General features: G+C 34.0%; 1 protein-coding gene across 8 annotated transcripts in view; it reads left to right on the top strand.

Annotated features, from left to right (window-relative positions):
- LOC105557578 (syntaxin-binding protein 5) overlaps positions 1–8,993 on the top strand; it is a 59,011-nt gene extending 50,018 nt beyond the window's left edge. For 7 of the 8 annotated variants that reach the window (XM_012004850.1, XM_012004848.1, XM_012004847.1 and 4 more), the window contains 7 exons: positions 1,539–1,664; positions 1,807–2,013; positions 2,993–3,101; positions 6,151–6,234; positions 6,567–6,662; positions 6,803–6,927; positions 7,137–8,993. In XM_012004850.1, coding sequence (XP_011860240.1) covers positions 1,539–1,664; positions 1,807–2,013; positions 2,993–3,101; positions 6,151–6,234; positions 6,567–6,662; positions 6,803–6,927; positions 7,137–7,390 — 1,001 coding nt within the window. In that variant the 3' untranslated portion in view covers positions 7,391–8,993. The remainder of the gene's footprint in view (positions 1–1,538; positions 1,665–1,806; positions 2,014–2,992; positions 3,102–6,150; positions 6,235–6,566; positions 6,663–6,802; positions 6,928–7,136) is intronic. The other variant, XM_012004849.1, reaches the window with a different exon arrangement.
- Positions 8,994–12,272: the final 3,279 nt, after the last annotated feature.

Here is a 12,272-nt window from a genome sequence, read left to right as displayed (position 1 = left end):
AGACTACACATTAGTTCTGGGTCCCAAGGTGCTAGTTGACTAGTGACAGCCGTTCAAAGTAGACGCTTCAACACGCTGGGGGTCAATCTGACCCCTTGTGTAGTGTACGAATATTGGGAGGAATTTTTTTCATAATTTTTTTCGTTCAATTTTACTGCATTTTAACTAGAAACATGTAAGTATGAATTTAAATACCGTGTGATTTTTTTAAATTAGTTATAACATAAATTATAATACTTTTAGATGGCGTATAATTTGAGAACTCGGAGCATACGCCAGATGCTGTATTGAAATAATGTATTCAACCTTCACTTATCATATATTTTGTAAAAAAAAACATTTTACACTCAAAAGACGAACAATATAATTAATTTTCATTGCAATGACCAGTAAAAATGTGCCTTCAATTTTTCCGAAATATCACACCTTCGGTTGTCAAAGTAAATACCCTTTTTTGGAATGTGCACTATTGTAATTATTTTTATCTTAAAGAACATTGCTTCAAGAGTATCCAGTTAAATTTTTAGGTTAAAATATTAAAAAATGAAAAAGTTATTGAATTTTAAGTAAAAAACGGCATTTTCTGAGCTTCTTTCTACATTTTAATTTTTTTAAATTATTGCAATCATTATTTATGGTTCGGACCAAGTTTATCCTACTTGTTAATGTTAATATAACATGTCTAATTTTTGTACAACATAAAAAAATTATTAGTATCATTGCAGCAATTGTTGAAACTAGCGGGGGTCAGATTGACCCCATGTGTAGCGTATGTCTCAAATAGATAGTGTGTAGTTTAAGGGCTAATAATAATTCTGTGAATCTTGTATGTATACACATACTTTTTGAAACTTAGTAAACTGCGCACCGATTGTCTATTGTTTTGAAACGCAGCCGTTATTTGTTGGAAATTCGTATACTGTAAATTGATGAATAATTTTAATTTTTTATGTTTATACATATCCTACTTAAATTTTACTGTAAAGAATTTATTGCGAGAAATATCACCTTGTGTTAGATTGAGGGCGATCCAAGTTCATTTCCTGGCTGATGTAATATTTTTAGCAATAAATTCCTTACGATGAATTTAAATACGTAGGATGTGTATGAATATAAAAAATTAAAATTGTTTATTGATTTAAAACGTGTGAATGTACTTGTTCCAACAAATAAGGACTGTGTTTGAAGGCTGACAATCAACGCACAGTTTACCGAGTTTGGAAAAAAGTACAACACAGTCTACACAGAATTATTATTAGACTACAAAGACCAGCTTGGACAAAAATGTCATATTATAATTATTCGTATTTAATTAGACTTCAAATATTACTTTCAATATTTACCATTGGAATTTCTTGTTCAAGTCAATCGCAGTACCCAATACATTTTTAAATATTTTATTTATTTATTATTGATAATACATATATTATTATATATAATAATATTAATAATCATATGAATAATTTTATATTAAGATTTGATATTAAATTATTAATAAATAAATTATAAATAAATAAATACGTGTTTCGTATGTGCAGATGGATCCACTTTCAAACTCAAGGGTTGTATCTTATCAATGTCGTTCTTAGACTGTAACGGCGCTCTAATCCCGTGTTCGTACGAGTCCTGGAAAGACGAGAGCACGGATGGCAAAGAACGAAACAGTAGGTTTTATTTTTTTATACTGATCACGTATGTATATCCGCGAGAATTAATGTAGCTTTTGTATATATTTCCGTAATTTTTACGTACATTCTGAAAATATACATTCTTTCTACGTTTACATCGATGCGATTTTTGTCACAGAGAGCCAAGGAAAATGTACAAATAGTCGAATGTCACCGTCGACGAACACGCAAGTCGGCGGGGACAACTTCGAGGACAGACAATTCGTTGTACTTGCATCAGAGAAGCAAGCAAGAGTCGTGGCGTTACCTTCCCAAAACTGTGTATATAGGCAACAGCTGGCAGAGACTCATATTGTAATTAAGGCAGAAGTCACGTCATTGAAAGGTATAGTTTTTTCCATTGTTATGCCGAGTAATTGTTACTTGTCGCGTGTTTATGTTAATTCTTTAACGATCATCTTTTTTGCAAAATTTTGCACACACTGGACTCATGACAGATCAAAGTTAACAGTTTAGTTAGTATCAAATGTAAAAACAAAATTTTCTACCCTGTAAACTATATGCAAAGGCTAACCCTACAACACAAAAAGTTGTAATCTAACGTCCTGTTATTTTATCTTGATCTAAATTAAACAAAACAATACTCCAGAAAATGCAGATGTGTTGTAAAAAGTTTCAGACCATTACTATCTTTGTGAAGAACCCTTACTTTGAAGAAAATTACCCTTGTAGTTTAGGAACATTACAAGTCAAAAGTTACAAGCCCTTAATTCTTGATTTCAAGCCTTATAATTCTTGGAAGGGATTCAATAATAATTTAATCCTTTTTTTCACAGAAATTGCTGTTCGTTAACTATATATTATTCTACAAAAAATATGCTCAACTGTAGGTTTTATTTACATAGGTTTTTTTCATTTAGAAGGTACTTTTTGGCGTATTCTCATTGTTAGAGTTTTTTCTTGCAGCTTTTTTTGTACATAATTTCGACTTTATTTTAAAACACATGAGTTGAAAGTGAACGAAAAATGTGACCTAAAATTGTGCTTATTTTTATTTTTTAATAAATTTTTGTCATTTAGTTAAAGGGTTGAAATCGAGGAGAAAACCGCTGACCAAAATCTTATACACCAATGCCCACTAATGCCCAGTGGGCGTTACTTTATCTTATTATCTTATTTTATCTTTATAATGCCCCAGCGAGGCCTAATACCTAAACTAATGCCCAAAAAATGCCTACCAATGCCTAGTAGTGGCCAGTAATGCCGTAAATCTGTACACCACAGTGCCCTCAGCGGTTTCCCCCTTGGTTAAAATGGCGCAATCCTTTTGCTGTACCTCGTTCTCACGAAACATTTCTCTCCAGATAACGTCTGCCTGGTATGTTACGTTTCGAACGGTCACATCACAACGTACAGTCTGCCCAGTCTCAGACCATTGATAGACATCGATTTTCTACCTCTTATAGATTTGAGGTAAGAAAAGTAACTCTGATCTTTTTCTGTCTTTCGTTTTAGCTCAAGGCAATATAATAGTGGCAATATTGCACATGATGCGTTGCACTATACGCTATTGTAATATCGCAAAAATTTCTATATATATATATATACTCTTCATTCTTAATATAATATACAAATACATATTTTAAAAAGTGCTAGAAGTTACATACTACATAGTTCAGAATGGTATACATATAATGGTATACATATAAACGTTATACGTACATAAAAATAGTCACTGCACATCTATTTATAATGCAGTTGTAAATTAGCGATGCCATGTTAGTAATAAGCATAATATTTTTAATAACTTCATATAGTTTCACAAATACATTTGAAATCAGAATTTAAAAGGATCCTTTCAAAGGTTACTAAGCCTTTTCGGAAAAATTGTTTCTATCACGATTAATCTTACGCTAAGGTTATCAGAAAATATGTATAAACTTTTTTTGGTGTAAGTATCATTTGCCAATAAAGCTATTTGCAGTTTTACAGAAGAATTACAATTGATAGGTTGGAAGATAACTGATATTAAATCACAATTTTGAAATATGGTATTTTATACGTAATTATTGCTTCTTATTAGAAAACAGAGAATAGGAGCTAACTTTCAGGAAGGTAAAGGGAAGTCCAGAAGTTCTTTTTCGAATTAAACAACGGCAGCGAATTGTTTTGTCGTTTATAATAGCGAGAGCTCATCTGCTGCATTAACATATTTTTAAAATCAGTATCTTTAAAGCTTTTGTAGCAAATTTATCTTCTGCATTTGTATATACCTGTTTATATTAAAAATTTACTTTTCCAAACGCTCCATTATTACGGCGCATGAAACCGATTAATCTTATTAAAATCTTGCTTAGTTTTATCATCGTTTAAATTTTATATTTATTCGCAGTAGAACAATAATAAACGCAAATTTTGAAATCCAAATCTACTTGCATCACCGAATAGATCTAGATAAGGTACCAAAGCCAGGGATACATGCGCTACTGGCACGTAAATAATATTATATAGTTGGCTATCAGCAGGTACTTATTCCCAAGAGTATTTCGATTTATCATTTTCTATCAAATTCTATTTATAACAATACTACGCCTATTTATATATGTGTATAATATTCTCCAGAAGTGTGCAATTATCAAACATTCTGCATGATAAAAAGATTCACCATACGTGATATGTGCAATTATACACAATGTATTACACCATATACAGGGTGGGCCATTTTAATCTATGCACCCAAATTTCTTTGTACCTGAGACAGGTACGGAAAAATGGTTCAAGATAATGAGGGTCACCTATCTGTGTAACTAGCTTTGACCTTGAGACTACTTTTCAAGGTTATTTGAAGGTCAGAGTGGTTTTTTAAAATGGGAACCCCTATTTTTTATTACATATTCTTATAGCTTACCTCGAGAGCTTTCCAAAACGCTATAATAAAGTATTGTTTTATTAAGAACTTTTTGAGTTATTAAGGTTTGAAAGTTCCAATATTTTGTCATAAATTACAAAATATTCTGTAAAATATTCATTTTTTATCATCTTACTTTAATACTTTTTTGAACAGAATAATGAGACAAATCAACCGGTGTAAAGAAAACACACAATTTTGTAACAAGTAATAAAAAATTTTTTTTTAAACAATTGTATTTTTTCTTTACATTGGTTGGTTTGTCTTATTATTCTGCTCAAAAAAGTATTAAGGTAAGATGATAAAAAAAAGAATATTTTACAAGATATTTTGTAATTTATGTCAAAATATTGGAACTTTCAAACCTTAATAACTCAAAAAGTTCTTAATAAAAAAATACTTTATTATAGCGTTTTGGAAAGCTCTCGAGGTAAGCTATAAGAATATGTAATAAAAAATAGGGGTTCCCATTTTAAAAAACCACTCTGACCTTCAAATAACCTTGAAAAGTAGTCTCAAGGTCAAAGCTAGTTACACAGATAGGTGACCCCCATTATCTTGAACAACTTTTGTTTGAACCATTTTTCCGTATCTGTCTTAGGGACAAAGAAATTTGGGTGCATAGATTAGAATGGTCCTGTATGTGACTACACAAATTTCGATTTTTTATAATTAGGTTTTAGACAATAAATTTACATAAATTTACACAAACTAAATTTACGTAAAACTGAATGACGTGTTTGGAGGTGAAATGAAGACTAATATGACACACTTCTGGATATTTCTTTCTACAATTAAGTAGGAATTAGGCGAATGTGTTTAGGAGCTACATAAATCCGTAGGAGTTTATCCTTCTGTCGATGTTGAGAACTTTTTTGATGGCTATTTACGAAATATCGCCTAAGAAAGTATGAAGAGTTGACGATAACTCGTGTATCCACATAAATATTATACTTATATTAAGATTTATCAAGGAGTGGAATTAATAACGATAATATTAGCATGCGACTTTTCTCTGCAATAAGCGCACCCGTTAACCCTTAACACAATTAGAGCATGCGTCATTTATAGCATTTTTCTACGAGCACTTCTACTGCACTCTTTAATCTCGGGGCTGCATACGCTAAGGTTTCCAGAGAATGCAGCGTTGCGAACGAAAGCATTGGAAACGAATGAAAATGCGGATGTGCTTGTTAAAATTGAAATTGGAAATGCTCTCAGTTCCTCTCAATTTCGTTACTGTCGCACGTTACGCAACCACGCGAATACAAAATTGTCTCCGGCAATTCTCCATCTGCAAACTCTAACTTTTATTTTGAAATTTCTCTGTCTCATTATGTGTACCATATCTACGATTTCTACTTCAGCAAAATCTGGCACTACACTACGAACTTTCAGGCCTACATTTACCATTGCCGTCTCTGTTTCACTTACAAATTTCTCTACATATACAGAGAGTAAGACATATCGTGCGAACATATAGGCAGTCTCTTTGAAATAACTGGGCTGGCTGTTTTAAGGGTTAATGCTAATTATAATGATAACGTAAATCGTATTATTGACCCGTGTACGGTCGAGCGCTCACTTTCCTCCTGTCTCTGTAATCTCTAACAGTTTTCAGACCACAAAACACGGCATTGTAGACCCCATGTTGACCATATGGGGTCATCAACTCTTTGTTAATGGCGATACCGATCAGTAAGTCAACTATGAAGTACAGCTAACCACACGTAAAACCTTGACACAACACAACACAAGTGCCTTGCGTGCAAATATACTATTCTCTCTTTTCGATTTCACGATTTTTGGTTTCCAGCTTCATAATGTGTTCACATAGGAAAGCGTCACTTAAAACCTCTATAACTAATCAACCTGATTTTTACCACTTACCAAAGCTTTGTGCTATGTATAAAAAAACGCACACTGGACACTCTTTTACAGTTGTACCCCGATATTGTCATTTTATATGCGATCCATTGTCTGCGAAACAACGCATCGCAGTAAAGCCGTCTTGTGCATATCTTTTGCAGGATCGCAAAGACGCTTTGCTTCAGCAATCGAGGTCACGGTTTGTACCTATCGTCACCGATGGAAATACAGAAGTTCTCCGTTTCGAGTGAATTCTGGTATTGTTCTACATGCACATATCAGTTTTATTTTTAGTTCGATAAAATAAGAGCAGTCTTATTGCATTGGCTTTATATCGGCACGTTCTGTCTATCGTTAAATATGACCCAATACGTCAGCTATATTTCCATTTGACTAGCGGTGAATTGACGGAGATGATGGGGGATCTATTTATCGGCCACGACATGCCGGAACCACCCAAAGAAAGTTTCTTCAAAGGTTTATTTGGTGGTGGCTCGAGGAGTGTCGATCGAGAAGAGTTGTGTAAGTAGACTTGATAGTTTCTCTGAGATATTATCACAAGTAATATTAATCTTGTATAGCGCATCTTCGATTCTGTATATTTTTTTATGTATGTAATGTACGTACGTGATGTAAAAGAAAAATTGAAACATGTTTTATTTAAATTGTTTTTTTAAATGAAGAAACAAATAATTCGGAGTAAGCTGACGCTTGTATATCGCTGATTGCAGTCGGCGAATCCAGCGGTCGTGCGTCGCGGACAGTGGCGAAACATATTCCAGGACCAAACGAAGCTATTCGGGAGCGAGTCTCCAGCGCGACCGGCGAAGTAAATATGGCACACCAGATGGTCGTGGAGCGCGGAGAGAAGCTGTCGCAGCTCGAGGAGCGGACCGGGCGCATGATGTCGGAGGCCGAGAACTTTTCGCAGGGCGCTCACGGACTGATGCTCAAGTACAAAGACAAGAAATGGTACCAGCTATGAGAACGCCACTTGGCCCGAGTCCGATGGGACGACGCACGTTTCTTTAGTTATTTAGCGTTCTGTGTTTCGTCTATGAGTTTTGTCGTATTAAGAAACTAAAAGCTAGCTCTACTATGATCCTCACACACGCACATACGGGAAATATTTACACGAAGGGAGAGAGATAAAGCGGATATATGTATATGCGATCGCCTGTGCGACGCACACGGTACACACGCACACGCTGTAAACGTGGGATAAACATATTTAGCGAGAAAGAAAAGAAGAAAACATATATTTCAAATTGGAGTAGTATGGCGGCGATCTCTCAAATGTATAAATCTTTGCGTATGGATGAGTAAAAGAGGGATGTCGCAGAGACCGCGGCCGAACGCCGCGATGCACTTGCGCGGATGTGACGCGTACGTTATAATTATTTAAAAAAAAGTAAAGTACTTATGCGCAAAGACGCGGACAAGAATATACGCGAGTCAATATAAGCAATTATGTAATTCGCCTTTTACTCGGCACTCGTTGATTCATTCGGACGTCCTGTGAACGTGTTTAATGGCGCCTTGCCTTGTTTGCTTTTCAGCGCAAAGAATTGCCAATAAGTATTTATGAACGTCATATTGTTGCAGAGCTTTTAAACACTCCCGGATAGATGGAATCGAGTGAAACACTAAGAATCGCATTGGTTATAAGTCGAGTAAAAATAGTACTTATACGTATATATTACATGAGTTCTCCTATATTAGATTAATATTCTATATATGTTGTGTAAGAGAGAAAATATATATTATTGGAATGAAATGTACATGGCTGCTCGTATATCAATAATGCCATTGGAAAAATTGCAGTGTAGTGAAACACATTCTAGAAAAAGAGTTGTTATTGACTAATAATTCTTATTCCGCGATGTAAATTTTATATAATAATCGTGTACACTGTAAGCTGACCTGTATTTAAATACTTATCGTTACACGATCGTAGGGCACTTTCGTAAATATCCGTTAAGGGGAGAAAACGGATGGCCAATGCGATTCTTAAGATTCGCAAGTCTATCGAGTTACACGGGTGCGAGTGAGAAATTTGTTGAGATTGACAGAAGCGGATTTTGTGGATACTTAAACGAAAGTTACGAACGCAGGCAAGACGGCACAGCGACACTATTCCGAATGTATTGACAATAAACGTAGCTAACTCGGTGAGAAAGAGTAAAATTGGATAAAAGTTGAATGCAATGAAATATATTTTATCCAGAATGGCGGGTGTTGCGCAGGCCGCAAAAGCCGCCGTGCTCGCCACGCTGATAAGAATGTATTAGTTGTTACTGATTGTAGTTATCGCTAGACGTGCTATGTATATATAAAGAGACGAATACAAGTAGGACAGATTTCACGTTATAAAAGCTGTTTATATAACAATGTATTATGAGTTACGCTGTTTCGACGCCGACGATAAGTTCAACTGGATTTACGACACATCTAGCCGACGTGACATGAGTTAACTATTGTAATTTTAGCACTACACATAGCTTAGATTAATTAAAGACAATATATAAGATATAAAATATACATACATATAAATAACCAGATATATATATGTATATATGTGTATATACGAGAAGGTATATGTGTATATACATATATATTTGGTTATATGTATATGTTATGTTTATATATACATGTATGCGATAAGTTCGTTTGAATTTATCGGGGCTCTGAATCGTCGTACTGCTTCCATAGCAATAATTGTATAGTTGATGTTTATGGTACTAATCACTCGTATACTTAATAATGTACCCGCAGAAGATTACTTAGAATGCATTTTTCGAATTGATTCGAGCTCATGATATAATTTCCCTTGGACAATATACACGTATAGAAATCCGTTGTCCCATTACACACTCTTATCACGGGATGTCTTCACTATCGATTACTAGTACAAAAAAAAGAAGAAAACGCGAGCTCGTTCGTCGAGCTAATTGTAGTGTGCGAACCGTAGCTGAGATCCGTATTGATGCTGAATTTGTAATATGTTCGTGAGGGTGCGCAGATTAGCGTTGACTCTGAGCTCCGATCCTGTTTCACCTAAACTGCTAACTCTGACGAACGTTCCACTATCTTACTATCTAGAATTATTATTCCTCGAATACCCGACACTCCAGTATGTAAGCAGTTCAATGGTAGATAAGGTACCTTCAAAATAAAATATTAAGTATCCTAAGCAGCGGAGAGATTTGTTAATGCCCGAATTATGAATGCCGGTATGCAAATTAGAGGAGAGAGATGCTCTTTCAGGGCGAAGGATCACTGTTGTAATAATAGAATATATAGATTTAATGTGAGCTAGTTAAAGACATATTACGTTATTATTTAAATGTTGCAGTAATATATTCTAACATTCGTTGCACAGAGATTCGTCGATAGTTTCTCATTATTTATCAAAGAACTTAATCATATCTCCAAGAAATTTCTGATATTAACAGTTTACTACTTTACAAGCCATAGAACATAAAAAAGAGACTTGTACGAGGTCGGAAACGCTCGACTGTAATTAATCGATTTGCTTGCCGCTTTAGTTCTATCGCTTATATCTTTTTATGTACTGTAGTCTTGAAATCCAGCAAATGCTGTTTATAAAGAAAATTTTCAACTCTCTTTCTAGCCCATATTTATTCTAATTAAACGATGTTTCTTGTTGAGATAGGTAGGAACTTTTGTTTTCTACATTGTTTTTGTTATTATATCTGATTAATAATATATTGTATAAGTAATAGCGTACAACAATTATAGAATCGTAGAATGTACAGATATGTCTAAATTACAGGTAAATATATGGCTCACATATACATACGATATTAATTAATTTCAAACACAGTCTACAATGTTAGAGAGATTATCGTTGGGCTGGACAGAGATAAACGGAACACACACATCTTAAAATTTTTTTAAACATCTGCAAATGTAGAGATAACAGATACCTTTTGTTATGTATTTAATCAAATTTTGTACATTAACATATATAATTCTTTAATCTTAATTAATTAGACAAGAATAAAGGAATTAATTATGGGAGATTTCTTTCATGTAGCTCGTTTGAGGTTGATTTTGCTAATAGACGTATCACCTCTCTCTCTCTCTCTCTCTCTCTCTCCCCCTCCCGCCCTTCCTCCCCCTTTCCTTTTTTGGAAATATGATTTTATAATTATATCTTGTCTTCTTTAAAAAGGTTATTATTGCAAATAATTTTTTATTCGCACAAATAATACGCTACTAAATTCAATATTATAAACGAAAAAAAGTATATTTTTAAGAGCGACGAAATACCTAATGCTCCCGATTTATACTATTAACAATTTAGTAGAATTTTGATTTTAATAGATAGACGACGTAGGTATCATCTTATAATTGTAAGAATACTGCCTCGGCTACAGACTGTATCTTGGCACCAATAAATGAGTTTTACTCGTAGTTAAAAAAATTACGTACTTTCTCCATAATGTCACTTGTATCAAATAATAATTCATTTTACTTTGCCTGTCCTTTATTTTAAAAGCACAAAGCTTTGATTGTCTTTTTTGGTCTCCTCTGAAATAGGAACTGTGCTTGAACTTAATATTAGTACTTATGCCATTTATAGTTATGTATATTTCGTTTTTGTTATAACGAGTGTTTACTATTAATAGTAAAACTACCGAAATGTTAGTTTTATAAATTGTTTAAATTTATAATGATGCATTATCCGAGATTTCCCGTTTCTTGTTGCAATATGTAAATGATTAAGGGCAGGTTGTTCCAATCTCCTGGTAAGCTAACTAATGGTTAATTAATTAAATCATATACACTGGTCAAAAAAATTAACGCAACAAGAAATTTACATCAAAATTTGGCGAATTTCAAATAAGCGTAACTTCGCGAAAACTGGTCGAATTGAAAAGTTTTTTTTTCATTTTATAGGGCAAAGCCTCTGCTTTAAGAAGCTCTTATTGGAATTTGCATTCACTCTTCCCATTTCACGGAACTTTCTCAAAATCAAGATCATGTTTTTTCTCTAAAAATTGCACACTTTGACGCACTGTACGGAGTGTAATAATTTTTCTTCGCCAGTTCTGCTTACGGTATCAAAAAGTGTATACTTTTCACGATGTGCAAAATCCGATCGGCAACATATCGTGAAAAGTATACACTTAAAAAGTATACTCCCTCCAGGTGCACGTTGGGTTACGCTGATGTCGACGGTAATGAATTTAACAAAAATACAAGGGTTACTTCAAAAAGCTGTAATTTGGCGAAAAAAATCGCAGTAACTTCTTTTTTTTAAATTGAAGGGAAAAGTACACACTTTTTTATACTTCGAGCAGAATAAGTGAGGAAAAATTTCCTACGCCCGGGCACCTGGCCAAAGTTGGTTACTTTTTAGGTAAAAACATGTCCTTACATTTTAAAAGCTACAGCAGCGCAGATGCATTCGAGGAAAAATCTGGTGACTAGTTCTTGAAGCTTTGCTTGTTTTACTGACATATCAGATCTGTAAGAAGTTAGCCCCCCGCTTTTCGAGTTTACCAATTGTGACAGTTGTGCTGAATGCTAGGTTTGTGCCATATTGTGCTAGATTCTAGAACATTAAACTCGAAATCCGAAAAATAGGGTAAAAAAAACGTAATTTTGGGTCAGCCTTCCACTTTGCGTTTTTTCCGATTTTTAAAAATTGTGCTAGGTTGTGCTAAATTGTGCTAACATTGTGCCAAAACATTATTTTCAAATACTGATAATTATAGAAGTTATAATGAAAAAATGATTTCGAACAATTTTCGACAAAATTAATGTTTAAATTCCCACCAATTATTGCAATGTTACAAAACTGTATATCTGAGTTGTGCTGGCCTAGCACAAGTCGG

This window comes from Vollenhovia emeryi, unplaced genomic scaffold (assembly GCF_000949405.1).
Source record: "Vollenhovia emeryi isolate VEMERY1.0 unplaced genomic scaffold, V.emery_V1.0 DF939451.1, whole genome shotgun sequence".
Taxonomy (NCBI): Eukaryota; Metazoa; Arthropoda; class Insecta; order Hymenoptera; family Formicidae; genus Vollenhovia; species Vollenhovia emeryi.
This window is presented reverse-complemented; position numbering and strand designations above follow the sequence as displayed.